Genomic DNA, 27,529 nt, shown 5'->3' with positions numbered 1-27,529 from the left:
GTGCAGAGTCCCACCAGGGGAAATCTGGCCACAGGCGACAACCTGGTGAGGGGACTGCAGGTGCTGGACCCCCTGGGTGACAGCAATCATCATCGCCTGCTGGAATTCACCATCCAGCGCAGGGTGTCAAAGGCCTGCAGCAAGGCAGCGGCCCTGGACTTCAGGAGGGCGGATTTCAATGAGGTAAGGAGACTAGTCAGGGAGGCACTGAGGTCCCAGAGGGGAGGGGAGTTGGGAGTCCAAGAAGAGTGGCTGTTCCTGAAGGAGACGATCCTTCAGGCCCAAAGGGTGAAAATCCCCACATGGATCAAAGGGGGCAAGAGCGCTCAAAAGCCCCCATGACTCACCAAAAGCATCCACGAATGTCTCCAAACCAAAAAGGAGGCGTATACCCAATGGAAGGGAGGGGCCATCACCAAGGAGAATTATACCTCCTTGGCTTGAGACTGTAGGGGGGCGGTCAGGAAGGCTATGGCAGAGATGGAACTGGGACTAGCAACCTGGATCAAAGATAACAAGAAGTCCTTTTTTAAATACATAGGCAGTAAAAAGAAGGTACCAAGTAATGTAGGGCCTCTGCAAGACATGGTGCCCTGCAGGACATGGTTGGTAATCTGGTGGTAGCACCAGGCGACAAAGCTAATCTCTTTAACAGATTCTTTTCTTCCATTTTTCTGAGCAGGGACAGGAACATCCCCCCTTCCCTCCCCACTGGGATACCAGACAGACCCAGGGGAGGTGCAGCCAGACCTAGGCTCAGAGAGGACCTAGTCAGGGAACTTCTGGAGGGACTAGATGATGTGTTCAAATCAGCAGGTCCTGATGATCTCCACCCCAGAATGCTTAGGGAATTGGCAGAGGTCATTGCGGGACCCCGGCACAGCTTTATGAGCACTCATGGTGTTCTGGTGAGGTGCCTGACAACTGGAAAAGGGCCCATGTGGCCCCCATTTTCAAAAAAGGGAGGAAAGAGGACCCAGGAAATTATAGGCCCGTTAGTCTTACCTTGGTCCTGGGGAAGCTCTTTGAGAAAATTATCCAGGAGCACATCTGCAAGGGACCAGCGGGGAGTTTATGCTTAAGGGCAATCAACGTGGGTTCGTTCATTAGAGGCAGGTCCTGTCAGACCAACCTGGTGGCCTTCTATGACCAGGTGGTCACAAAAGCCCTGGACACAGGTGTCGCGGTGGACATAGTCTTCCTGGACTTTAGGAAGGCCTTCAACATTGTCTGTCACCCCATCCTCATTAAAAATCAGGCGACTGTGGTGTCAACACCTACACAGTCAGATGGGTCACAAATTGGCTGGAGGGCCGCACCCAGAGAGTGGTGGTGGACGGGTCGTTTCTGACCTGGAGGGATGTGGCCAGTGGGGTCCCCCAGGGCTGGGTTCTTGGGCCCACACTGTTCAACATCTTCATCAGCGACTTGGATGAGGGGGTGAAAAGCAACTTGTTCAAGTTTGCTGATGACACTAAGATGTGAGGAGAAGTGAGCACATGAGAAGGGAGGGACAGGCTGCAACTAGATCTAGACAGGTTACAGGGGTGGACTGATGAGAACAGGATGGGCTTCAATACAGACAAATGCAAGGTGATGCACCCGGGGAGGAAGGACCAGCAGCATACCTACAGGCTGGGGAACTCCCTTCTCGTCAGTGCAGAGGCAGAAAAGGATCTTGGAGTCATCATTGATGCCAAGATGAACATGGGCTGGCAGTGTGGGGATGCAGTCAGGAAGGCCAACCATATCTTGTCATGCATCCACAGATACATCTCAACAGGTCCAAGGAGGTGATCCTCCCCCTCTATACAGCACTGGTCAGGCCGCAGCTAGAGTACTGCATCCAGTTCTGGGCGCAGCACTTCAGGAGGGACGTGGACAACATGGAGAGGGTCTGGAGGAGGGCCACTCATATGATCAGGGCAGGGCAGGGCAGGCCCTACGAGCAGAGGCTACAGGACCTGAACCTATTCAGCCTCAAGAGAGAAGGCTGAGAGGGGGTCTGGTAGCCACCTATAAACTTGCCAAAGGAGGCCAGCAGGCAATGGGAAAGTTCCTGTTCCCCTGAGCACTACCAGGGGTAACAAGGAATAACGGCCATAAGCTGACTGAGAGTAGATTCAGACTAGACATCAGGAGGCGCTACTTCACTGTTCTGGCAGCTAAGATCTGGAACCAGCTTCCAAGGGAAGTGATGCTCGCTCCTATCCTGGGAGTCTTCAAAAGAAGGCTAGACAGCCACCTAGCCGGGGTCATTTGACCCCAGTAATCTTTCCTGCCCATGGCAGCAGGTTGGACTTGATGATCTGCTTAAGTCCCTTCTGACCTTACCAACTATGAAACTAGGAGGTGCTCCAGCCAAAAGAATGCATGTCCTGACGCTTGACATTTCTCCCTTCTCCCCCTCTGTAAAGCAGGCTCCTGACCGGGCCATATTTACTGGTAGCACTGAGGTTTTGGAGGGAAGAAAGCAAGAACTTCTCTTGCATGGTGTGCTGTAAGATTGAAGCAATGAATGAAGCTTATAACAAGTACAATTAATACATGTGTCTTACTGAATGACAGGCGGGTTCACTGTCTGTAAGTGGGTTTCACTGCTGGTTTGCGGTGCAGCAGGACCTGTTCTGGGTCAAGTTGCAGCCCTATAGGCCTGGAAGAGGGGAAAGTGGGAGACTAAATGTCTGAGTAAACAGAACTGGGGCAAGATTTCTGAAGAGAGTGGTGTCTGTATTATTGACTTTTTGCCTGGCTTCCTTCTCACTTCCTAACAACTATTATTTGATTGAGCTTTAAGATAAAATTCCAAGGAAAATTTGGTTTTGTGTTTTTTTTATTTTACTGGTAAAAATCAATTTACTGTTATCTTAAGAGCCAAGAAATTATGAATAAGAGAAACTGACTGCAGAAATTGGGGAATACACAGGGAGAAAAAGGAGGAAGTTGTAAGTGAAGTTGCTTAATCTGCAGTCCACACACTGCTCACGTGTGGGTGGACTCAGGCTCTGAGTCTCTGGAGCCTTTTCCCCCTCCCTTAGTATCTGACCTATGTGCTCTAGTCCACTGGGGACCAGCCTGTTCAGCAGGTGTGCTGCAAATTAGCCCTGCACCCTCCCCGAGTGGCGCTCTGCTTCCCTTCCTGTGCCCAACCTGCTGCTCTGCTTCCTCCTCTGTGCTCAGCCTGATCTGTTGCTCTGGTTCCCTTCCCCAGTGCCTGCTGTGCTGCCTGTTGCCTCCCTGGGCTGCTGCATGCCACAGGCTCCCTGTGTCACTTGTGGCTTGGGTGCTGCAAATTGCCCATCTCAGTTGTAACTCTTCCTCCTCTGGTCCCCACACCTTAGTTTCCCTCTCAACCACAATTACATGGTAAAGGAGAGGAAGGTGGGCAAGTCTTGAATGTTTGTGTGGGTATTTTGAAAAAGCTCAGTTATTGGTAACTTCCTTTTCTCCTTCAAAGACTTACCTGTGCACCACATGCTTGCCTGTGGCAGATTCCAAATAGTGCCTGTAAATATCTAGAGATCTCTCTCTGAATCCCGCAGGCAAAAGTTGCCTGCAGATCTGCTTCGCTGAAGCCAACTGAGTCCTGGAAACTACCAGAGTCACAAAGAGTTGCAGCAAAGGTGTGGGCCAAAATCTCTGTTGCTGCGCTGCATGTGTCTGTTAGGAGGATGCATCGGCTCAGGGGCAAATAGTGAGAGCGTGTGTGGGGGGAACTACTTAAAGGAGAGCTGACCTTTGAAGCCCCCATTGATATTAATGACAAAACTCCTGTTGACCAGTTTGGGTCAGGTTTTCCTGTAAAGTTCTCATTCTCTCTGTCTCCCTCTAAAGAAATTAGAATGTAAGGAAGAGTTTTTGCTCCAGTCTTTTTCGGGTATGACAAGTTTAGGTGCCGTTTAGAGCCTGTAGTAAGAAAGATAATTAAGATTTGTGATTTAAGTCAAGTCCTTTTCCATCATCTTTTCTGGTATTATTAGGATCAGGGATGGGTTTTCTAAGACACTTGGGTTAGTTCCAAGACTGAATGTGCTGTTGGATAATAGCCAAATTCATATTGGCTATAACAGTTGGGACTTTTTTCCTTTTCCATTCACTCATTCCTATGGGAGCTACACCTGCCAAGTCCCACTGTGCTTTAGGGAAGAAAACAGTTGTCACTGAAAGTGGATAGATAACTGGCTTAATAGCTACAAGCAAAAGGTAAATTAATAGATACCAGAACAGAAGGAGGTTTTGAGTGGAGTCCTGCAGAGGTCTGTCTTCAGGTGTCAGCATGTTCATTTAACAATTTGGATGCTGGCATAGAAAGCTTCTTCAGCAAGTTTTCGGGTACCATGGGAAGGATTGTGAACATATTGGAGGATGCGAGTGCAATTCAGAAGGATCTTGACAGATTGGAAAGTTGGGCAAGAGCTAATGGTGCTGACAAATGCAAGGTATTTCACCTCAGGCGGAATGATCAAAAACACAAATATAAAACGGGTGACATCTGGCTGTGTGGCAGCACTATGGAAAAGGACTCGGGAGTCTTGATAGACCACGGACTCCATACGAGTCTGCAGTGTGACGCAGCCACACAAAAGGTGAATGCGGTTTTGGGATGCATCAATAGAAGCATTAGGTACAAGACACAGGATATGATACCGCCTTTCTAGTTGACATGGGTTAGGCCTCATCTGGAGAGCCATGTGCAGTTCTGGGCTCCACATTTTAAAAAGGACATGGGGAACAAAGATGACCAAGGTCTTGGAAAGCAAGTCAGACAAGGAGAAGTTGAAGGAGCTAGGCATGTTCAGCTTGCAGAAAAGGAACTTAAGAGGGGTTGTGATAGCAGTCTTCAAATACTTGAATGACTGCCATAAAGAAGACAGAAAGCACCTTTTCTCTAGCTCAGAAAGGAGGACATGGACCAGTGGCTTGAAGTTGCAGCAAAGTAAATTTAGATTGGATAACCAGAAAGACTCGTTCGCTGTTAGGACCGCGAGGCAATGGAACAGACACCCTAGGGAAGTCGTGGATTCTCTATCACTGAAGGTGTTCAAGCCGAGGTTGAACAGCTACTGGTGGGGATAATGTGGGCCTAGCTATGCCTATTTTCTACCATGGTTATTTCCCATACTTAGGGCTTTGCTGGTTGCTTTTGCACCTTCCTCCCCCCCCTGCCCTTTTTATTTCTGCTATATATATCAGGGTGTTTTTAAGCCTCCTCAGAGGCATTAGATGTTGGCTACAGCTAAGGCTGGGGACTTCAACTGGGGTGTGCCCATTCTCCTGTTAGGAGCAGTGCCAAAGGTGTCTGGCTGGAGGATCTAACCCCTCCATTCAAGGTCAGGCCAAATGCTGTATGTGGGTTTTACTTCATGGCCAGATTGGTACAAACTTTGGGGTTTTTGCCTTTTACTGTAGCGGAAGATGTGGCCCTCTGCCCAGGACCTCTTGAGCATGGATTGACAATATTTCATAGAAGCAGGACGTTGGCTGACCTGGTTCTCCTGCTTGACCTGGACCAGATTAGGGTGTTAGGTCTGTGTTGTGTCGGGGTTGAGGGTAGTCTTATGTACAGTTTACTTCATGGTTATATGGGTTGGTTTGGATAAAGATGATTCTGCCTTGGGCAGGGGGTTGGACTAGATGGCTTCTGGAGGTCTCTGCCAGCCTACTTCTCTATGCCTCTGTGAAGTATTCTCTCTCCTTTAATCTTTTCTCTGTGTTACTGCCAATAGAGAGGAATGCCAGGAGTCTGGCTTGGAGATGGCAGCATGTCTATGAATAGTGGGAGAAGTGTCCAAGCTACCTCTCAGCTAGACTCTGAGCAGATAGAGGGGCAGGGCTGTGGAAGAGACGGGAGTTGTTTCTAGGCAGATGGGATTGGTAGGACTCCTGCCAGTCTGCCATGGGGGTAAATATCTCAGCAGCACCGTAATGATTTCTAATTATTTTTTTCCAACTGACAGCAGAAAAGGGATGGGTGCTTCCTTCTTTAGATACTGAAGAGCTCCCCTGAAACTATCTAGCAAGTACAGTGTGCTCAAGGATAAACAGTTGAAAGGCTTTCTCTTCCAGCAGCACACACAAAGGCTTAAAATCTGCTGGGAACAGAAGTGGTTAGAAATTGGGCTCTTAAGGCTAGATCTGCAAAAGGAGATAGGTGCAACTTAGGTGACAAAATGCCAGTGTGGGTGCCTATATCCAAAATTCATGTTGTCACAACTGTGCTCCACTGCTGCTTAATCCTGAAGTGCCCAAAGCTCCTCGGTGTCTTAGCTTGTGACTGGGAAGTTCCCTTTAGGTTGACTCCAACAAGGGGCTTAGGCATGTTAGGGCTGAGCTCCTGCTCCTGGTTCTGGAAATGGAGTTCACACATGGAGGTTAGGCACAAAGGTTATATGGGGAGAGTTGGCTCCCCAAGTCTCTCTGAGGCACAGAGATGATTTACCCAGTTGCATGCAGGGGGTCTATGGCAGAGCCAAGTTTGGGAACTTCACCCAGTGCTAACCATTGGAACATGCTGCCTCTCTGATGGTTTTTTTCTCCAAGTCAGTTGTGGGGCTTCTGATATCTTGAAAATCTCCTCTAGAGTCTGCTTTCATAATATATATAAAGAACACTGGGATACAGTGAACAGAAACTAAGGAAGCAAACTTCAGAAAATAAGTGCCTCCATTTAAGTAGGCTGTGAGCCAGCTGATTTTTGGCTGGTTGTTAGAGGCAGGGGAGCTCTGGCGCTTAGCCCTTAGCAAGGTGTGCTGAGAGTGGGGGGAATCTGAGGACCTAGAACATAATGGCTGTTCTTAAGTCCATAGAAAAGTGGTATTGTGGTGTCTAGCTAATGGCAGGCTTAAAAGACCAGCTCTGGAGTAGGAATGCTGCTTGAATGATACTGGAAGATTGGACTGGCAGGGACAGAGGTAAACCACTGAAGTTCTCCTGATTTAAAATGCCTGCTAACAGTTAACAGAGGACTGAGACCACCAAGTACTTCCTCCCCTTCCACCATGGAGCCAAAGCTAGGAATTTTGAGTATTGTGCAAAATGAAGAAATCATAAATTTCTGTATAGCTCTGACCCAAACCTTTCAGTAAAAACAAGGGGGGCAATGATATATGGCCTTGTACTTCTCTGCCTGTGTTTATATTATTTTTTTTATAGAGTGCACAGACATGCGGAGGGGCATAGTCAGGAGATGGTCTATGGAGTGGATTGAGAAATCCTTTTCACTGGAAAACACTGGCTAATGAAAGCTGAAATATTTTGTAGATGTCCTGACAAATTGTGGAGTGTTTGGCTTCTTAGGTGAGTTCCTAGTGATTCATTGTACAGTCTCTTTCACATGTTTTAGGCAAAAAAAAAATGTGAAAGACGTCATCCCAAAACAGAATAAAATCTTCAATATCTTTACAAAATGAAATTTGGTTTTCCATTCAGACTTAATTGCAGCTGATATCTGGTGAATTGTAGGCAAAAGCACACCATGCCAACAGGTCCTACCAGCACCTGGTTTTTAAATGGATTTCACTCCTAATCGATTCTGTGTTCTTTGGCCAATAATTAAATGTTATCACCTTATTTATCACATACCACACTAGTCTTTTTTCCAAAAAATTATTCTTCCAAATTAGGGTGCATGTCTTAGGCAAACTATCTTTTATTAGACCAACCAAATAGTTGGAAAAATTGTGCTTTGCAAACTTTTAGGCACAAATACCCTTCTTCAAGCACACAGAGTCTGCTAGTGAATTGTATGCTCTCCTGCACAGAATAGAAGCCAAAACCAACAACCCTAAAGCATGTCTTAAACAAAGAAGCTTATTGTTCTGCCCAGAATAGAAGCATGGAGACACTAAGTTGACTGCTGCTGCTTTTCCTTTTCTCTCCAGCAGCTAAATTGCAGAAGGGGTGGAGTCCAGCAGGGGCTGATTGGTGGGGAAGGAGAATTGTTTGTGATGCAGTTACACCCTGCTTTGACTCCTGCTCCACCCAGCGTTTAAAACCAACTTCCCAGCACCAGCAGTGACATTTTTATTCAGTCAACTGACTTCATGGCTTATTATAATCTGTGTGTCATGCTAATTGCTGTTCACTCCACAGGTGTTAATGACCCTCTCTGTTTGAATAGTCTTCATGTTCCACTGATCAAGCTAGACTTCCTTTAGCAATTTTGCTGTTAGCTGCTCCTGGTCATCTCTCTTCTCCTGTTTCACAGCTCTGCAGACTGTTTGCTCTTTTCAAAATCCAGTCTTCAGCAACAGCTAGTTTCACATTTTAGCTTAGAAGACCAGAGCTACTGACAGTTCAGATGTGAAAAGTTTAATACTGTAGCTTAAGCAGGAAAGAGAGAATGAATGGGCTGAAAATTAAGTTCTAGCCTACTTTATGCACCCATAACTCTGCTAAATGTTTTTTGTCTCTATTCTGCCTTCCTAAAATCAAGGGCTGTTTTATGTTTGGAGGTGTGGTATAAGAGAAACTTCCCCTTTGTCACCTCACCCCCTGCCCCTTTGAGAGAGATTTGTCATGTTAACTGCACTAATACTGACCTTTTCCACTAGGAAACTTATGAGGAGCCTCAGGTATGATCTCTGCTGCAGTCTGGTTTGTGCACGTTTTCTAACGAAGTCCTGTTTCCCTAAACACAGCAGGCAATTTTCTGGGTCAGAAATCCTTAAGCCTGGGTCTTCAGTGGACCTTATGCCTGCAGCTGCCTCTGCTAGTAATTTTACAAGAAAGAAGCAAAATTCAACATGCTGAGACCTAGAAGCAAACACCCCTACTCCAGCCCTTTGTTTAAGCCGAATTTACATACTGCAGAGCAGCTTCACCACTTACCCAGGAGAAACAATCCATCACCAGTCCTCCAGTGCAATATAAAACAACTTAACAAGAAAGAGGCAAAATTCAACATCCTGCTTGCCATCACCCCACTTTGAGGTAAACAGACTGCTCCAACTTTTATCTGAGCCTAACTTGCATAAAATTAACTATTCTACCCAGGAAAACTTATACTTTCCTCCAGTTCTCCTGTGCAATATGAAGTTTAATTTCTACCTAGGAGAAATGTTACAATCTTTGCATTCTCCTTTGCCTGAGGAATGGCACGAGCCCAAAAGCTTGTAAATACAGAATTTTTTTTGCAACTATCTAGTTGGTCTAATAAAAGACATTGCCTGTTCCACAAGAGTTCTGACTATTTGGACTAGAGCAGCCAGGGTGCTGATGGGTAGTAGGCCAGTAGTGCTGATAGGCCTTGCAGTATGATTTGAAAAAGAACAAGGTGGCATGGCATCCATGCTCACATCTATAATCAAATGAGACCTGTTTATCTAATGAGAAGCCCAATGTAATGGTTTTCATATCCTGTATTAATGTCATTCACACTGAGACAGTAAGACTATCACAGTATGGCATCCCATGGAATTTCATGCTGTACAACAGGAAGTACAGTACTCAAAATATGGCACAGCTGTGTTCGTAGAGGGAAAAAAACCACAATATTAATAAGCTGATTTCAGTTTTTTTATTGACATGTTCAATTGCTATTTTTGTGGATTAAATTTAAAGTTCTTCAGATTTGTCAACTAAAACAGATGCACAGTAAGAAATACTCCCATGTTTTGCATCACGTCTTTATCACTGACTTCCTTCATTAAGTGTTTCAAAGCTGCAAACTGCACGGTAAAGTCACACATTTCCTATTCCAATAGTTTATTAGAAAAAGTTCAGTGCAAAAGAATTCTAACCAAACATCCCAACTAACTTTCCCATACAGAACTGTTACTCCAATACTACACAATTAGTCGGGGCATGGTCCCTCAGGCTTACTCTGCTGAGCATCTGATTCAGGATTTAACTGGTTGTATTCATTTACACCCCCTTAGCTGGAATGGTTTTTAAAGTGAAAGGAGAGGCTCTATGTATATAAATTTAAATTAACAGAACTCCAACAGAAGACAACAGTAGTGCTATCTATGGCTCTTTAAGACAGTAGTAGGCATCTGTCTCTCGAGACAATAGAATTATGTCACGTGAGACATCAGGTTGCTGAATATAATCCTTGCTTGAAAACAAAGTGAAAATAGAATCATCTTTCCAGGGTGCAAAAGCCTGGGCAGTGCATACACAGACACTTGCTGGAAAGGCAGGTGCCAGTATGGTTGGAATTGGCTTCGCTGTAGGAGCTGCCAGAGCAAAGATCATCCATTTGTCCATCTATCAGGGCTTCACTCTTGGACTGGCTGCCAATCGGGGTTAAAGAGCCCAGTCTACCCTATCATGCAACAGACTTCAGTTCCACAACTTTTTGGCAGCATTTCCGCCCCCTCCACCCCGGGGTAGCCAGAAGACATGACAGGGAAAAGGAGGAAGGCATACGAGCATTTCTTAGCACAAGCTGCATCCTTTTGAGCTGCAACCTGGTAACCAGATATGGGGAACGCTGCTCCCTCTTCTGCCACGACCTAAGATGAACAAGGTTTGCAGAGAGGAAGCTTCTTGCCAGAACTGACTATCAAGGTAAGACAACATAGAGAACTAAAGCACAGGACACTCCTGCTCCTGGGTGAGGTGTTATTTCCACCAATACCACCAGCCAGGAACCTAAAGTCTAATGTGAGACTTAACCTTCCAGTTCATATTCAGGGAAAACTCCCATTAACATAGTGATTAACACAGTGCCGGGCTTTACCCTGGGACATTGATCTATTCCTACTTCTTTTGTCCATTTTTAAAGAGAGGAGGAAGGAAACCAAACAATACTCAGCCTACCTATCCCACCACAGAAACTCAGTTTTCTGTCTTATATTTTACAAAGTGTAGCAGTGGAGCACAACTACAGATCCATTGCATCTGATTTAATCCTTAAGACTCGTTAAGATACGGAAGTTAAAACATCACATTCAGCCACCTTGGTTTCTTTGATAAAGCAAAAGACATCAAATACCACCTAAGGAAAACAAATCAAAAAAGAGCATTCTAATAACATAACTGTTAGCCTGCACTATCTTATCAGCTTTAAGATACCATGGTAAGAAATACAGTAAATATACATCAATATTGTACATAGCTATGAAGTCACTTGCAAAAGTCTGTAGCTCAGTTTTTCCCCCCGACTGTTTAAAGAAATAGTGCTGCATTTCACTTTATCACAAACTCGCCTCTAAGATCAAATAGTGCATGGGTCTGTTTTAAAAGCCTTTCCAGTTCACGTCTTAATGAGCAGTACATTTCATACTGGGAAATTTTTAAGAATACACATCACTTATTTGGTCTAACCTATATGGTCTAGAAGCAAGCCATAGATACTCAGTAACTATTGGGTTGGTTTGCATGTGTGATGTGGTACCACAAAGTCTACTGCAGCTGAGTCATACTCACGCTCCCCAAAGCTGTTAAATTGTAGATAAACAGAACAATGATCAGTTCTCAAAACTCCGTAAATTTGTAATCACATTCACAAAGGATCCATAGATGGAAAATCATATACAATATCACAGACGCAGGTCTGTCTTTATTCATCTCTCATAAATATTTTTAAAAAATGGAGAAAGAACAAAAAAAATTCAAGCTTTAGAAACATAATGCCCTAATACAGCTGCAGCACTAATATCATTTAGTATTTACTTCAGACTGCTGCAGTAAAATATGTATTTCTTCAAAATATTGCTTCTGCCAACATTGCCTTGTATCACCTTCATTACAGACAGGGACTCCTTTTAATTCTAACTGCAATTCAGTCTGAGTTGCCATATCCTTGAAATTCAAAGCAACAGTTGCATAATGTTCTAGAGGAAGAGAAGGAACAACACAAGTAACTTGTTTGATGAATCAAGTGCCTTTTTTAAAAGAAAGTTTTCATTCTTACACAAATAATAGGTTTTACAGATAAAGGCAGAGCTCGGAAGTAAGTATTGTGCCTCTGCTTATTGTTCTTACAAAAGCAAAAACGAACTTCTTATTTTAGTGAGACCATTACCAAGAATGATACTGTGCTTGCTTATACACAAATCCAAGTTTAGCTCTATTTTTCTGGTATTAGGACCCTTTGAAAATGCCACCCTTATGATCTTAAGACCCTTAAAAATGATAACAGAGACCTACCATCAGGCCAGTTCCTGCATCTCCATTTCATAACAATCCTTTGAGAGGGTAACTGTGAGATGATAAGATGTCAATCAGAAGTTTTTCATTAACCCTTTCCTTTTCTTCTAAAACAAGGAAACATACAAGGCGCTGGTGTGTTTCCTTTTTTCGCAAAAGGTTCTCATATAATAGCGTTCAATCTTTTCCATGAAGTCAGATTTTTTTTTTTTTTTTTGGTAAAGAAATTGTTCTGAGTTTTCATTTTGGTGAGTTTCATTTCATTCAATGGTGAGTTCTTTTGCTGTATCTGACTGTTTTCCTGTTTTCTAGCAGATGTTTTTTTGGAAAATCCCACTTTTCATCTGGCTCTAAAGGTATCATTCACAACTGACCACATTCTTCTACATTCTAACTAGGGCAAAAATTAGCTTTTGATTTCAACTCTTTGATAGTCCTAACCACAAGATTTTATTGATGTGAGTGTGGGCCCTGGAATGTGCAACTGGGATTGGATTTTCTATTTTGCCCTTGAGGGATCCAAAATGGTATAGGATAAACTGATCCCATCCCTCAGGGTTCTGCTCTGCCACCTCTCCTGTTCAATGTACTTGTGAAGCTATTGAAAGAGACAGTGGGGTGACCTGAGCTGCAGTAGTCTCCATAATCCATGGTAACGCTGGCTCTCCTTTTCAACAACTGGTCATTTAGGGGATTGAAAAGAAGCTGCCTGTGAGTTGGGTTAAAACAGGGCAGTCAAATTCACCTGTGGTGTGAGCTGCAGTGTAAAATACAGACAGGAAAGGTGGCTCAGCTGCTTAAGGGCAACCCAAAGGGCCAACCATGGTAATTGCAAATAAAATGTTTACCAGCTTAAACTGAGGATGTGATTCAAGTCATTAGAAGCTAGAAGGTCAATTCAGCTGAAGGAAAAAAATTAAAGTTGTTACCAGGTAGTGAATGGACAAGATTTTCCTCTAGCTTTTGTTTTTATTAGCTGCTAGGAGTAGTGACATCACTGACTCTGACAAAAAGCAATATTCTCAGGGGCTTGGCTCCATAACAGATTTTAAACAGAGGTACTTCATTTGTGTGTAAAAGGAAGATGCACTTCTATTCCCTTGACAACATACAAATGTTTACTCATAGTTTACAAAGAGTCAGACAAGAAATGGGTGGACCTGAGTTCTGTTACTAAATTTTGTTTAACATGGAAATACAGGTGGGAGGTACAAGTCTATTACATTTCTTTATCCCTCCCCTCCAGCTGCTACAAAATAGCTGCAAGAAAACTCAGCCAGGGACAGTGTAACTTCTACCTCTGAACAGAAGAGGGATTATTTCTCCAGAGATCCGCAACCCTCCCAATCCCTCCTTTTAATATAGGAACAATGAAACAATGGTAGGAAATTTCACAAAAGTAACCTCCTTCCCAGTATGACTCTTTAATGCGAGCTTCATCACATGCAAAGCAATGTAAGCACATTCATGGAGAAACAAATAGGTCTTTCTATATGGCTATGATCCAATGAACTCTGAATGGAACTTGCGTTAGAGAAGTTGTAGTCGTGCATCATGAGCTATGGGTGACAAACAGCGCTATAATTTGAATCAAACATATGCTATCCAAAGCATAGCCAAACTTTACGGAAAGTGTGCATGTGAGGGTTGGTCAGTTTCAGAGAACCTAAGTCAAAATTACAGAAATATGACTGAACAGCGAGCCAAGGGCTTGTATCCTAAATATTCTGTATTACAATTATATCCTAAAACATTAATAACTAAAGTGACCAAATGTATTAATAGTTATTTTGCTATAATAAGTGTATTTTTGCTTGCATGTCCAACTAAGTATAGATACAAAGGCAGCTTTGAGAATGGAAAAAGCGAAGCAGCCTTGTCAGGAGACAGTTAGTAAATAACTAAGTAAGGGCCAAAAGGCAAGCCATAAAGAAGGTAAGAAATCTGTCCTTCTGCTATCTCAAAAATATAAATTTCAATTGATTAACATGATCTTGATTACAGATCACCAGGTGATTAACAGACTGGGGTCAGACACCTAAAAATAAAAAACCTTAGCTAAGGCCCTTGACTCCTTTCCCAGGGCCATTAAAATCTGGTTCCATTTAGTTCCAAAAATTCCAGTGAAACAAAGGTAAAGCCAGTAAGATAAAACCAATAGATAAAACCAATAAGAGATCAGTTATTAGCATGTCGAATCAACCACCTATAAACATTGGGCCTGAGGCAAACAACACATTGGACCTTTCCCGAAGCTCAGCAGAAAAAAAACCACTCAACATGAGTGTCCAGGAAAGCAGAGAGATGCCTGGCCAAGAGCCCTTTTTTTCCTGAATTCAAGGCTGCATAAATATGCACTTTATTAGTACCAATAAGTCTTTGCTATTGTATATCCTAATAAAGCTTTTGTGTTGTGACTGGAATAGTCTCATTGATCAATTAATTTCACTCCTAACCACAAATCCAATCAAAAGTAACAAAGCTTAAACAGGAGAATACAAAAAGCAGTTTAAACTTTAATTAAACCCAACCACCACTAACTGGAGACTATTTAAAAGTGTCACTTTTAAAGTACAAGGCAAACAATGCCTTAAATTCAACTTACCAGTTCCACATATTCACCAGTAACACAACCATTAAAGAGCTGAAGTTTTCCTCCTTTTTCTGCATCAATCAAAGCAGGGCATTTAGAAAACTTCTGCACCAGCTAGCAAAACAAAAAGCAAACGTGATGAGAGGAACAGAATCAGACATTCCATTCATTGTAATTTCCTAACGTTGTGGCTAGTTAACGATAGATCCATGCTATGGTTCTCCATAGGCTGTACTGTGATGTTGATTTTTAAAGAGTATCCCACTGATTTATCATTGATCTTACATAAAGATGTAAAGAAAAATATGATATGACTAAATGCCAAGAGAGGTAGTTAGCCACACTAGTCTAAAGTTAGGCAGAAGGCTAGACTAACTTCTAAACTAACTGAGCCCAAGATGAGGGAAAAGGCAAAGAGCAACAGCTGCAGGTTCAAATCTTGACCATGCTGCTCTATAAGCCTGAAAACCTTCTACTGGCCCAGGGCTTCTTTCAGTCTCAGCCTGAGATGATTCTACTCTCTTCTTCAGCCTCTTCTGGAAAACATCTTGAAATACCATAGACCATGAAACTTGATCTGAAACGGATCATGAAACTTGAACCTTATGCTATGGCACATGGTTACAGGAGCAGTGGGATTATGTCACAGCAGCTGGGCAGTAGATCCTAAGTGGTGACATCCTGCGTGGTGTACATCACAGGTGGCCAGCTTGTAGCATGTGTGTCAAGCAGCACGGGCAGCCTGCCTTTGTGGCATATGGCAGACTCGGGAGTGGACAGGCAGCACAGCAGAAGAATGCAGATCAGGCAGGGGAAGGAGATTAGAGTGACACTTGGGGAGGAGGTAGGGCTCATTTGTGGCATACCTGCCACAAAGATTGGCTCCAATGATATATGTCATGTCAGAAAACCAATATCTATTCCTGATCCTTCTGAAGAATATTAGGAGTTTGTTTTTTGTTTTTATGTATTAGGAGTCTAATTTAAAAGTCTTGTGAAGTAGCCCCAAACCCCTGAGGAGGGCACTAACACAACCCAGAACCTTCTATTAACACTTTATAGCAGGTGCTACTGGAGACAGTTATAATATCAACCTCATATATCCAATACATAAAAACCCTCAGAATCCATCCATAAGCTGGGAATGATAATTTTCAACATAATTATAAAGCAACATTTTTCTTACTAGGAGACTGCAGAATCTCATCAGTAAAAGCTGACTGTCACTGGCATCCAAATGACATCCAAAGTACAACTTCACAATTTCTTTAACATAGCTTTCCATCCACCTTTGACAACAGAAGTGACAAGATTAAATCTTGTAAGCACCTCTATGGATGGATGAGTAACTGCTGAGCACTAAATTCTTGGAAAGCTCAGAAAAAAAAATTATTCTTTCAACTCTGGAAATCTCTCACAAGCAACATTTCAGTGTTTCATAGTTACTGCATCTAAAGGTACCAATAGAACCCATACAATTAGCTCAGACCTGTCAATTTTTATATGAATTCACAGGGCTCAGAGAAACAGTCTCTCAAACTAAACAGGTTTTCCAGCAGCATACGTCATAAATTCTTTAGCTCACAGTACTAGTAGATACAAAGCAGCAGTATCAGAACACATATAGCTGGGTCAAGTTATTTTTAATTTACTGATGTTACACTTCAATTGCTGTTTGATCAGATTTCCTGTCCTGAAGCCAGTTACTGCAAAGCAGGAGTGATTACTACAGTTTTTGCCCCCTAAATTACTGATTTTGAATAAACTCTTAAATTAAGTAACTTCTTTCTGGAAAGGTTATCACAAAAAAAGTTACATGTGGCTTGATGCTCAAAGTGCTACTCACCTCCTTAGTTGTAAAGATTCTATAAAGCTCCTCTGCTGAAGAGGCAAACATCTCTTTCATAAGAATTTTGACAGTTGGAATTTTTATGCCAATTGGCAAAACAGAATCCTGTAAAACAAACTCAGGATACAGCCTCATGGTTATGCGTGCAAAATCAAGCACTCACAAGTTATGAAATTCCTAAAGATGAAGATTTATTCGTTCAACCTTGATGCATATACACAAAGTAGCAGTGAGCGTCATATACACAAAGTAGCAGTGAGATCAATGAGCGTCTTTAATAGATCAGGTAGAAGTAGAACAATTTACCACAGATTATCATGGGAACTGATGACAAGCTCCAAAAGAAACTGTGAGGAAATGAGGAAACCGGGCAAACTTTGGCTTCTCCTTCTTGAAACTCTATTTGTGTCAGAGTATAGCCCAGTGATGACAATGGTTTTTTCCCACGTTATTCCGTGTTACCTGAGCACTACAAGGCCAAGCCACAGCAATAAGCAGAATTACATTTTAAACAACTTACTGTTCTAGCGATATATATGTCTGCTGTTAACTGGAGAATTTATCTTGTAGCATAACCTGGGGCCCAAGACCCCAACAACTCTGTTAAACTAGTGTAGTAATGGAATCCAACATACCTGAATAGTACTCCCATCCAGTTTTCTTTCAACTGCCAGTTCTTGGGCAACTGTAGTTTTGGTTGGCAAGATCATTCCTAGGGTAAAATCTGTGAGGAAAAACAGAAAGAGTGAAAAATATTGTGTATTAAAAAATGAACTATAAATCCAGTCAGCTGGGATGAGGGATACAAGGCACCTACTAACCCTAACTTTGAGGTCATGCTTTCCCCCACTCCCCCATGTCAAGAGTGACCAAGCAGTGATTTCCACTAAGCTGGCTTTTCCATTTTTTCTAAGCTTCACCAACATCAAGAAGTTGCACCCATTTACACCTAAAAGTTTTCTAAAACAACCTTGATACAATCTTCAAATGTTTTGTTACGGAAACAAAAGTTACATGAAGTCAAGCATTGAGCTTTGTGCTTGGCCAACTGCTTTATAAGGTCTTTCGGGCAGATGTTGTATTTTCTTCAGATAACATTATCCTGTTTGTGATGGGACCTCTGGGCACTATGATGTGAAGACTTAACAAAAACTAAAAATAAAAACTTTGAATTTCTCAATTTTAATGAGATTAATACCTTAACTGTATACAGTACTACAACATAGGTATTTATGTTTCTTGTTTAAAGGCAACATGAAAAATTTCCACCAACGCAGATCCATACATAGACCCATCTGTTCCAGTAGGAAGACTACACAAACAGAAACAATAGTGAGAGCATGAGAAAATTATCCACATTTACCTGTTTTAAGAGCTTTCAGATACTCCTTGAGTGCCTCTCTTACTTTCACAGTTCCTTCAGTTTTCATAAGATCCTTTAGCATATCTCCCTCTCCTTTCTTTTTGCTTATATTTATCTAAAAATGAAACATACAAATTAAGAGATATTCTCATTTTGGGGAAATGAGAGTTTTGGAAAATACAAATTACAGTGTTTTTAGAGGACAGGACTAGGATAGATGAAATATTTCAAGTGCAAATCTTCTTGCTTTGATTGAAAGCCAAAAGGGTCAATCTCTTCTTAAACAAAAGTAGTGTCTTTGCCATAATCATATAATTCAGTACCAACCAACAGTTCAAGCTGATCTGCCTACTATATAGTACATATCAGTGGTGCCTGACTTTTTCAGCCTGTGGGCTAGTTCAGCAGTGCCAGGTCCATCCACAGGCTGGATCTGGTCAATGAGCCCAATCCAGTTTGTAGTGCTGGCCCACGCAGAAACAGCCCAGCTGGAGCTCAGAAATTTGGCAGCAGTACTTGCCACTACTTGCCCACCACCACATTTCTGGATCCACAGAGAAGCCAGATTACATTGGCTCCATAGGTCAGATTTTTCTGACAGGCTGCGGATTGAGCATTTATATATTTAATATACCCTCTGAGGTATATTAAAGTTTCTTATGGACCAAAGTATCTGCTATAGTGTAGACTAGCACCAAGGAAATTTCATAAGATTTAATATATAGCCAAATTCTTTTCAAATAAAATCCTGTCAATTCAAATACTATACATGCCTAATTCCTAATTAAAGATATAAAGATATAAAAATATATGAGAACAGAAAAAAAACAATTGTTTAATATTCCAAACATAAATGAAGATGTCAAAAGAGAAAATAAACAAGTCATGTTATCATACCTGATATTTAGAGTTTTTTTTTAAAGAAGTGGGAATATTCAGTTATCAGAAAATTAACCACCAAATTTACTGTCTTTATTTAAGAACTAGCAAATTGCTCATCCAGAATGATGTGGGGGTGGTAAGGGTGGGGACAGATGCTTGCGTCTAATGCCCTCACCCTCGCTTTGGGCCAGGGCCGGGGCCGGGGCTGGGGCCATTCCCTGCCTCCCCCCTGCCACTTCGGACCAGAGCTGTTGCCCCCTTCCCCCCTCCCCACTTCAGTCCGTAGCCAGGGCTGTTCCCCACTCCCTCCCCACTTTGGGCCAGGGCCAGGGCCTGTAACCCAGCGGCTACAGCAGGGCACACCCACCAGTAACCTTCCCTCCCTTGCCCTCTCCCCTCCTTCCCGTTACCCACCACCTCCCCTCCCTGCCGACTGTCGTTGGGGCAGGGGGGAGGCGCCAGCCCCTGACTCCAAGGAGCAGACGGAGGAGGGGAGCAGGCCCAGACCCCAAGCAGCAGAAGGTAAAAGGGGAGCAGGCCCAGACGAGGGGAGCACAGGGCTCCGTCCCCAAACACCTCCCCTCCCCACCCCCCATCATTCCTGATGGGCAGTTGGCTAGTAATATTAGAATTCTGGACCTGGAGTTCTTATTTTGACACCTACCTCTATATCATCCACCTCATTTTCTTCTGACAGGTTAGGAATTTCAATGTATCCTTTATGTTTCTCACCAGATTCTTTCAAGGTGCCTGCATTAACATCATGAATTCTTAATTATTAAATACTGTACCCCCCATAGTAGTCATATTACCTTTGAATATGCTTTTTACAGAAACACCATTTAAAACAGGAATAGTGATAAAGAGGAATTAGTAATGCTCACTTTCTTTTTATTTTTTACGCTTTTCCCTGTTCTGTTTATAAGCTTAGTCAATCTATCTGCTTAAAATTATTGGAAAAAAGATCTATGGAAATAATATGACTCTACCATAGCACCACTGGAGATGTTTAGTGTCAATTACCTTCACACTGTTTTACCATAAAAGTAAATGTTATCTAAACATATATAATTGCTCAGCAAAGATTTGCAGCAAAACTGAGTAACTGAGACAACTGTGGCCGTATCATTGATTGAATTCTTCCAACCACACACTGTTGTAAAAATGAGAGTTAGCTGAAAGGCACAAAAATCACTCTGAAATTCTTTCCTGATTTTTTTCTGATTTCCCATTACTCAATGGCAAACCTTCCCTTTAACATATTAGAAACAGATCTGTGCTCTCAACAAGCCAGAGCTTGAACAAGCCATAGAGGAGAGTCCCCCATCAGCATACAAATTCACACTGAACTGGGCAGAAAGAAAGATGTTCACTTGATTTCTGTTAAGGGTCTGAATGAAAAGGAGATCTATTTTCACTTCTTTTTCGTCTTTTTATCTGTTGTGACCAGAAGAAAGACTGTTGCAGAATGTTTACGCTTCCATGGAACAAGGCAAAAAATGTTGAATGGCACTTCTGGTCAAGCCTGGGAACTGTCATTAAAATGACAGAATATCTCAAAAAACAATTCTAATAACAATAACAAAAAAATATTACCTGGGAGGTCACCTTCTAGACACCTCTGAGATAAGCAAACACTAGTATTGCCACTTAACGAGTACGGCAGAGGCATCAAATGGCATCCAAAAAATCCATAGGTTTCCAGTGCCAAAAATTGGATTAGTATTCATTAATTTTAAATTCCTAATCTCCTAATAACCCAAAAAACCACTACAATATGTTCAACAAAGCTACTTTAACATTAACAAAATTAGCATTGGCTGTTCAGAGGGACCTTGACTGCAGGTAGCTTTTACAGGGCATATGCCAAGAACTGCTGAACCTCTTTCTCTGATAAATTTCTCCATTAAAATCCTTTAACACCATGGGAGTACAAATAATGCTTTTCTCAATTCAAACTTGATGTGCTTGCTTTAAATCCTTTTTTTAGTGTTGCTAGTTATTCATCATCCTTCCATTCTGTATCCTAAACTGCTTTATTTCTTTTAAAGCAGAACCTTTCAAATTGCAAGTACATTTTAGATAGAGCAGTACTCTTTTTCTTACTACGAAATGTTCATTTTTTAATGGCAGCCTGAATGCAGAATACTCTAGGAAGTAAGTGAAGAGTGAAATAATGGCTGCTTCAGGATTTTTGGTTTTTTAAGTAATGTATATTTTTACTTCTGACTGGTCAGAGCACATGCAGGGGAAGTCGGTCATAGATGCACCACTGAGAAAAATCCCAGCTCTTGGAGTTCAGTGAGACACTAGAATCTTCTAGTCGCCACTTACAGAAATGTCTATAAAGAATTTTTTCCCATTACAACAAAGTAGATGTAGAAACAACTTATAGTTGAGAGTTTTTTGTTTTTGGGGGTTTTTTAGGAACCAAAAAAAGCATGCCAGGAAGAAAAAAATTTTTTAAAGCTATTTGTAGGAACACAAATTTATTTTTTCTTCTTTGCCTACAGCACTTCTGAAAAGATGCCCTGCCCACAATGACAGTGAAACACCTTACTTAATTATAAAATTAACTGCAGTATATTTTTTAAGGCTGAAGCTTTGCAAAATTGATTGTATATTGGTATCTTCAATCTATTTAAATAGTTTAAATGGTCCTGATTTAAATAACTCAACCCTGGACAATGATTTCATTTTAGTTATACTCAATACCCTCTATGCTCAGATCTCAAAATGAAGACTGCTTTTTTAGCCCATTCTTCCAATACAGTTTATAAAGAAGGTACTCCCTGATCAATATGCACAAGCGCTAGGTCTAAAATCCCCTTTAATGTTAATAAGAATGTCCCAAGTAAGCCTCTATATGCAAGATACAAAAGGTTTTTTTACCGATTATCTTTTACTGGACCAACTGCATAGTTGGGAGAGATGTGCCGGAAAGCTTGTCTAACACCTCTTCCAACTATCCTGTTGCTCCAATAAAAGACCTCACCCAAAAAAACCAAACAAACTCAAAACCTGGCTTTCTGCATATTTCCTGGACCATCAGAACTGTACCACCACACCAACCCTGCTGCAGGAAGGTTGTGTGTGCAAAATGCTGTATGCTACCCACACAGGATGGGAAAAGAGCTCCTTCAGCTATTGATTTCCTCACATTACCTAAGGAGAAGAAAAAAAAGAAAAAGCAGCCAGCAAGTATCCACTGCACCACTCACCACTCTGGGATGTGGAGAATTACGAGACGAGACTAAATGCATTGCTACTCCCATCTCCTGCAGTAGCTGTTAAAGCCTAGCCAGTGACTGGGCACTGCAGCTGGAGAATAGTAACTCCACCCTTTCAGACTGCAAGCCCATATATAATTTCTGAAACATGCATTTTCATGCAGCCAAGCACTCCTCTCTGCAACTTGGGCCTTAAGGATGAAAACCCAAGGCAGCACACAGCCTCAGCAAAGAGCTACGGTTATACTGTGTATTCCTGCTTGCACCACATTACTTTCTTTAATCTCAGTGCCCAGTTTCTTTTATCATTCTCTGTCCTCAATTTAACATCTTGAAATTATTTATCCTCATTTTTTGCAGCAGCTTGTCTGTAAGAGACTGATGGGTTTGATACTTTCCCTGAAACAGCTCCTCCAGGCTGGCTTGTTTGTTTTTTTTAGCTGTCATTGTACCCACATTAACTTGTTACCTGCCAGTTCCTTGAGTTCAAGACAATTCAAGGAAGTCACAGTGGGGAGAACAGACTGCAGCAAAAATGTCTGCTTTTTGCAGGGTACAGGTGACGGCTCCCAAATTCAGCCCGACTCAGGAGGTCAGGACAGCGCCTGGTAGGGAGAAGTGAAGGAAGACAGGCTCCCTCTGGGTCAGGTTGATTCGACACTGGCAGCTCAGACTCCCTCACCTTGCCCCCTGGTGGCATTTACACTTGGGAGTTAGGGAGGGTGGGTGGTATCCTTGCTCTTGCCCCAGAGGGAGTATCCCTGCCAGAGCCAGGCACAGACAAGTCATGCCCCAGGACACCCTGACCCAGCTGCTATGGTCAGATCCGCACCGTGCCTGATTGTCAGGGCACTGGACAAGAGCCAGACGGTCCTGGATCGCAGGGCACGAGGTGACACCCAGACAGGGCTGAGCTTGGGACGGGCAACATTTTTTTTTTTTTTTTTAAGAAAAAATGTTTGTGCTCCAAGTCAAATCAGCCAAATCAATTCCAAATCCATGACTCGTTCAAGAACCATGTATAGCTCTACTACCAACAAGCATCCTCCACTCCCACCTTGGGCTTCAGATGTTTCGAAATTATTTAGTGGGCATCCTATGTGCAGGCCCAACAGGCAAGATCTAGAGGGCCCCTGGGCTTGAGGTGTGAGATGAGATTGAGACCGTGCCTGGGCTCAGGGGGGCATGCAGGGGGTGCTGACCTTCGGGCATTGGGTGGGACTTGGACAGTCCCTGAGCTCAGGGCACTGTGTGAGACCTTGAGGCTCCCAGTGGTTTGGGGCACCCAGTGGGATCCCTGAGCTCAGGGCAAGACCCAGACGGTGGCTGAACTGAGGACAGTGGGTGCCGAGTTGTGGGCAGTCCTGCCCTGGTCCCAGAGGGCACGTGCACAGGGCATCTCCAGGTCCTGCACCCCCCCACCATGTGGCACAGGGAGGCAGGAGGTGCCTCTGTGTGTGTGTGTGTGTGTGTGTGTGTGTGTGTGTGTGTGTGTGTGCAGGGACGACGAATAGGGCGTGCACGTGGATGCATGTGCACCCCCTGCAAAAAGATGCTGCCACCGCCGTGGCCCCCCACCCCCCAGGGGCACGCGTCATTCATGCGTGTGTGTGTGTGTGCACGCGTGTGCGCGGGCGGGCGGTACCTGTCCAGGAGAGGCAGATGCGCCAGTCGTAGAAGAAGAAGAGGCGGCCCCGGCGGCAGCTGCAGGACGCCTCGCCGTCCACCTGCTTCACGTCGCGCACCTCGCAGCGCCCGGCCGCGCCCTCCACCGCCAGCCCCGCCAGCACGGCCCGCAGCTTCCTCCGCGACCAGCTCGTCGCGTCCCGCTCCGTCCTGCGCCAAGCCGGGCCGCCGCGTTACCGCCCGCCCGGGCCCCGCGCCCCCGCCCCGCCCCGCCCCGCCCCGCCGGGCACCCCGCCCCCCCGCCGCTCACCAGTGCCAGTTGTTCACGTTGGTGGCGTCCGCGCGCTCCTCCACGATCCAGCGCGGGTCGCCCTGCCCCCACTTGGCCATGGCGGCGCCGCAGCAGGGCAACCCCGGCCTCAGCCCGGCCCGGCAGCCTCCCGCGTCCGCCCCGCCCCGCCCCGCCACGCCCGCCGGCGTCTGCACACAGCGACACCCCCATCTCCATCTCTCCGTGCATAGAGCTGCGATAGCTGCATCGGCATAGGTCTGCCTCGGGCAGGCTGCCCACGTCCACTGAGAGAGCTCTAGCTCCACATGTGGATCTCTCCGTCTCTCTGTCTCGAGATCACTAGCTAGATGCAGCTCTCTCTATATGTGATGTATCTAGATCCATATATAGCTGTTCCGCGTGGCTTTTCTATATATCTGTATCTGTATATCTATACTGAGCTATCTCTGTATCTATCTATATATATATATATATATATACACATCACTATATATGTAGTATTCTATCTATATCTATCTCTACATCACTCTATATAGTAGTCTAGCTATCTCTAGATATATAGTTATATCTATATACATTACAGATATATCTATATACATAGAGAGATAATATATATCTATACAGAGAGATATATTGAGTAGTCTATCTGTATATCTATCTATACATCTCTGTATCTATCTCTGTATCTGTATCTATACCTCTGTCTCTGTACCTGTATTTGTCTATATCAACTCTGAGTAGTCTACGAGGTGGAAATCTGCCCTGCCTGCTAACCAGCAGCACACAGCTGAGCTCAATTGTTGGTGCCGGGGGTTGAGATTTTGTTCTCAAGAGTGAGAGGTCGCAGAGCATCATACCTTGCTTATGCTACGTCACCATAGTGATGAACTATATCACCGTAGCTTGTCATTACAGTGACGCAGCATCTCGTGTAGATGCACCAAAGGCGCTGCAGCACCCTGGTTGAGAATCAGTGCCTTGGATAACGATTGAGGTCCTCTCCAGCACTATGATTCAATGAGGATTTCTTCTGTTAAGGGAAATGGCAACTTAATCACACACATATCTAAAAATATCACCCCATCTAGTAGATCCATGGCTTCACTATTTAATGCTAATTATAGGATTATCTTTACAAAGGCTGGACCTGATTTTACACAGAGCTTGAACATGAAAGGAAAAGAGAAATAAGCAATGCTTAATATTGACATTAACTGCTGTTTCTGCTCTGCGGCTTCTTCCTCCTTGATCTGCAGCTTTTACTTTAACATAAAATGATCCAACTTTTCCTGTTACTGAGGCCACTTGTATATGTGAGGGGGGTTAATCCTTAGGGTTGCATTCTGTGCCCCCTAAATTGAAATGGTGGGTTTTTAATTGCAACAAACTGTTTAAATTTAGGGGTTTCCATCACTGTTACAGCATGGAGTCTGATCCTTTCTTTTTTCCGGTGGAGTCTCCCTGTGGCCAGGGAGCAAACTGCCAGCAGGCCAGGTGTCCCCTGAGCTGCAGGGTGCCCCAGTCCTTCCCTCTGTGGTGGTGGCATCCCGCCGGGACCACCCAGGTGGGCTGCTAGTGAGATGGGTGCTGGCCAAGCTTGGAGGCATCATCTGGCCTGATCCAACTCTTCCCTGACCCTGAGCTGGGGCAGCACCTGGCCTACTAGGCACCCAACTGGGCAGCCCTAGGGGGCACCACTACCATGGAGGGAAGGGCAAGGGCCCCTACAACTCAGGGGCCACTCAGCTCACTAGCAGCTTGTCCCACAACCACAGGAGAGATGGGCAGGCTCTGCCAAAAAAAAAAAAAGAAAAGGATCGGGGCCCTCACCACTTCTGCCTTCAGGAGGTTAGGGACTTGATCCTTTTTTTTCTGTGGAGCCTGCCCACTTCTCCCATGGCCAGCGGGGTGAACTGACTAATAGCTGCAATGCATTGTTGGAAACAAAACTGTATCAGGGTGTAGTTTAGTTTGCAATGATGCAAACTCATTTTAAACCCACAAAACTCCTGTACATTGTGGCGAAATGCCGGGCTAGCAGCTCCGGCACCGCTTAGGGGAGCCGCGGGCTTTGCGGAGTTGTGCGAGCGCGCGGCTTGTGGGGTGGAATTGTGGTAGCTTTTAGCCGCCCTCGAGGTTCGCCAAGTTGGCACAAGTAGACGACTTAGAGTAAGTAGTTAGTGTCTCTTAATCTATAGGGTGTCCGTTGGTTCACGAGGTTCCAGAGCCAGCCCTTGCGTTCCAACAGTGGAGCTAGTCCAAAGCTAGGTGCGGCTGCCGGCTCCTTAAGTCCCAGAACTGGTCAACAGCTCATGAATGGGAAATACAAAGCAATACTGTAACACAGTGAATCGTTGTCAGTTGTCGGATTTCTGAGGCCTTTGTTTTCGCTGGGATACGCCCAGGCGGGGAGGCTGAGAACCGGTCTGCGGGGTGATCAGGCCCACAGAGTTTTCCAGTTGTCGTCTCTGCCACTTCCTGCTTTTTTGCCTCTTTTATAGATGTTTGTTGGACTGCCTCTACGACACTATCATATATAGAGATAGGATAATTTTCTTTTACATAATTATTGCTAGGCAGACTTTCTACATAAGTTTCATTTCTGCAGAAATGACACTTCTAGATAAGAAATGAAATTTACAGAATGCACATGTGTAGCTTAATGCCAGTAGAGAAAAGTACAAAGCGTTCACTTTGATTAACAGTCGACTTCAAGGTTACATAAATGTGAGAGTGCCGCGCGGCAGTTATACAGAAAAGGAAAAATAATATAAAGTCTTTGCTAAAAACTATAAGATAGTTACATACATGTACAGCGTGACACCACTAAGCCTTACAAAGTGACATTTTCCTCATGTGTGCACAGTAATGGCACCATGTGTACAAGCGCTATGGCACTGTAGAAATCTGCCCTGTATTTTCATCACTGCCAAATTTACTGGTTGGACGATCCACCAAACTGTACAGCAGAAAGCTGTCATTCCCTGAATCTGGATCTGTGACCTAGATGCAGGAAAAAAAAAAAGGATAAAGACTGTCAATGTGCGATACTTGACATTTGGCTTTTAGAATGGAAACTTGCCTTCATACCTTGTAGCTTTCTCCTATGTTGGTAAGACCTTGTTGCCCTGGGACAACTCTATAGTACTTTGAAATACATAGACTTATATGTTCCTTTTCACTAAGTGAAGGGGAGCTCAACACATCAGAATCAGATTGAGGGTATGGAAGGGACACAATTGCTACAAAGCATGCTTCCTAGTGAACCACAACCTCCTGGCGTTGAAGGGACAGCACTAGGGAGTTAAAGGGACAGCGCCCTCATAGTTTGCAGTGCTGAGATAGTCCGACCATCTAAGTTCCATGACATGCACTCAGTGGAATCCATTTCTCCTGCATTTAACTAAAATGAGTAAACTTTCTGAACTTTAATCTAACTGAAGATGCTCAGAGCTGAAGCTGCAGCACAGTAATGATCTGTGGTGATGTCTGAGGTCCAAAGACTCTTCCTTCCAAGAATTACTTCAGAAAACCTAAATGACTTTGGATGCTTCTTAAGAGCCATATATTTAACAACCTGAGGTAACACAAGAATCTT

General features: G+C 43.8%; 1 protein-coding gene across 2 annotated transcripts; it reads right to left on the bottom strand.

Moving 5' to 3' along the window:
• Window positions 1-9,503: 9,503 nt before the first annotated feature.
• On the bottom strand, window positions 9,504-24,083 carry LOC149873719 (activator of 90 kDa heat shock protein ATPase homolog 2-like). Of its 2 annotated transcripts, XM_090050191.1 has the most exons (9): window positions 23,950-24,083; window positions 23,659-23,849; window positions 19,448-19,533; window positions 17,902-18,016; window positions 17,174-17,262; window positions 16,536-16,643; window positions 14,702-14,803; window positions 12,097-12,148; window positions 9,504-11,780 (listed from the first exon to the last, which is right to left on the bottom strand). In XM_090050191.1, exons 1-9 carry the CDS (start codon window positions 24,027-24,029, stop codon window positions 11,605-11,607), a joined length of 999 nt encoding a protein of 332 aa, XP_089906317.1. In that variant the 5' UTR covers window positions 24,030-24,083; the 3' UTR covers window positions 9,504-11,604. The 2 variants fall into 2 exon arrangements, with proteins under 2 accessions (XP_089906317.1, XP_089906326.1); XM_090050200.1 differs by lacking the exon at window positions 9,504-11,780 and having other exon boundaries at window positions 12,097-12,203.
• Window positions 24,084-27,529: the final 3,446 nt, after the last annotated feature.

Source organism: Crocodylus siamensis, chromosome 1, assembly GCF_052110815.1.
Source record: "Crocodylus siamensis isolate JL-2025a chromosome 1, ASM5211081v1, whole genome shotgun sequence".
NCBI lineage: Eukaryota > Metazoa > Chordata > Crocodylia > Crocodylidae > Crocodylus > Crocodylus siamensis.
The sequence above is the reverse complement of the archived record's forward strand: the minus strand, read 5'-3'. Positions and strand labels throughout refer to the sequence as shown.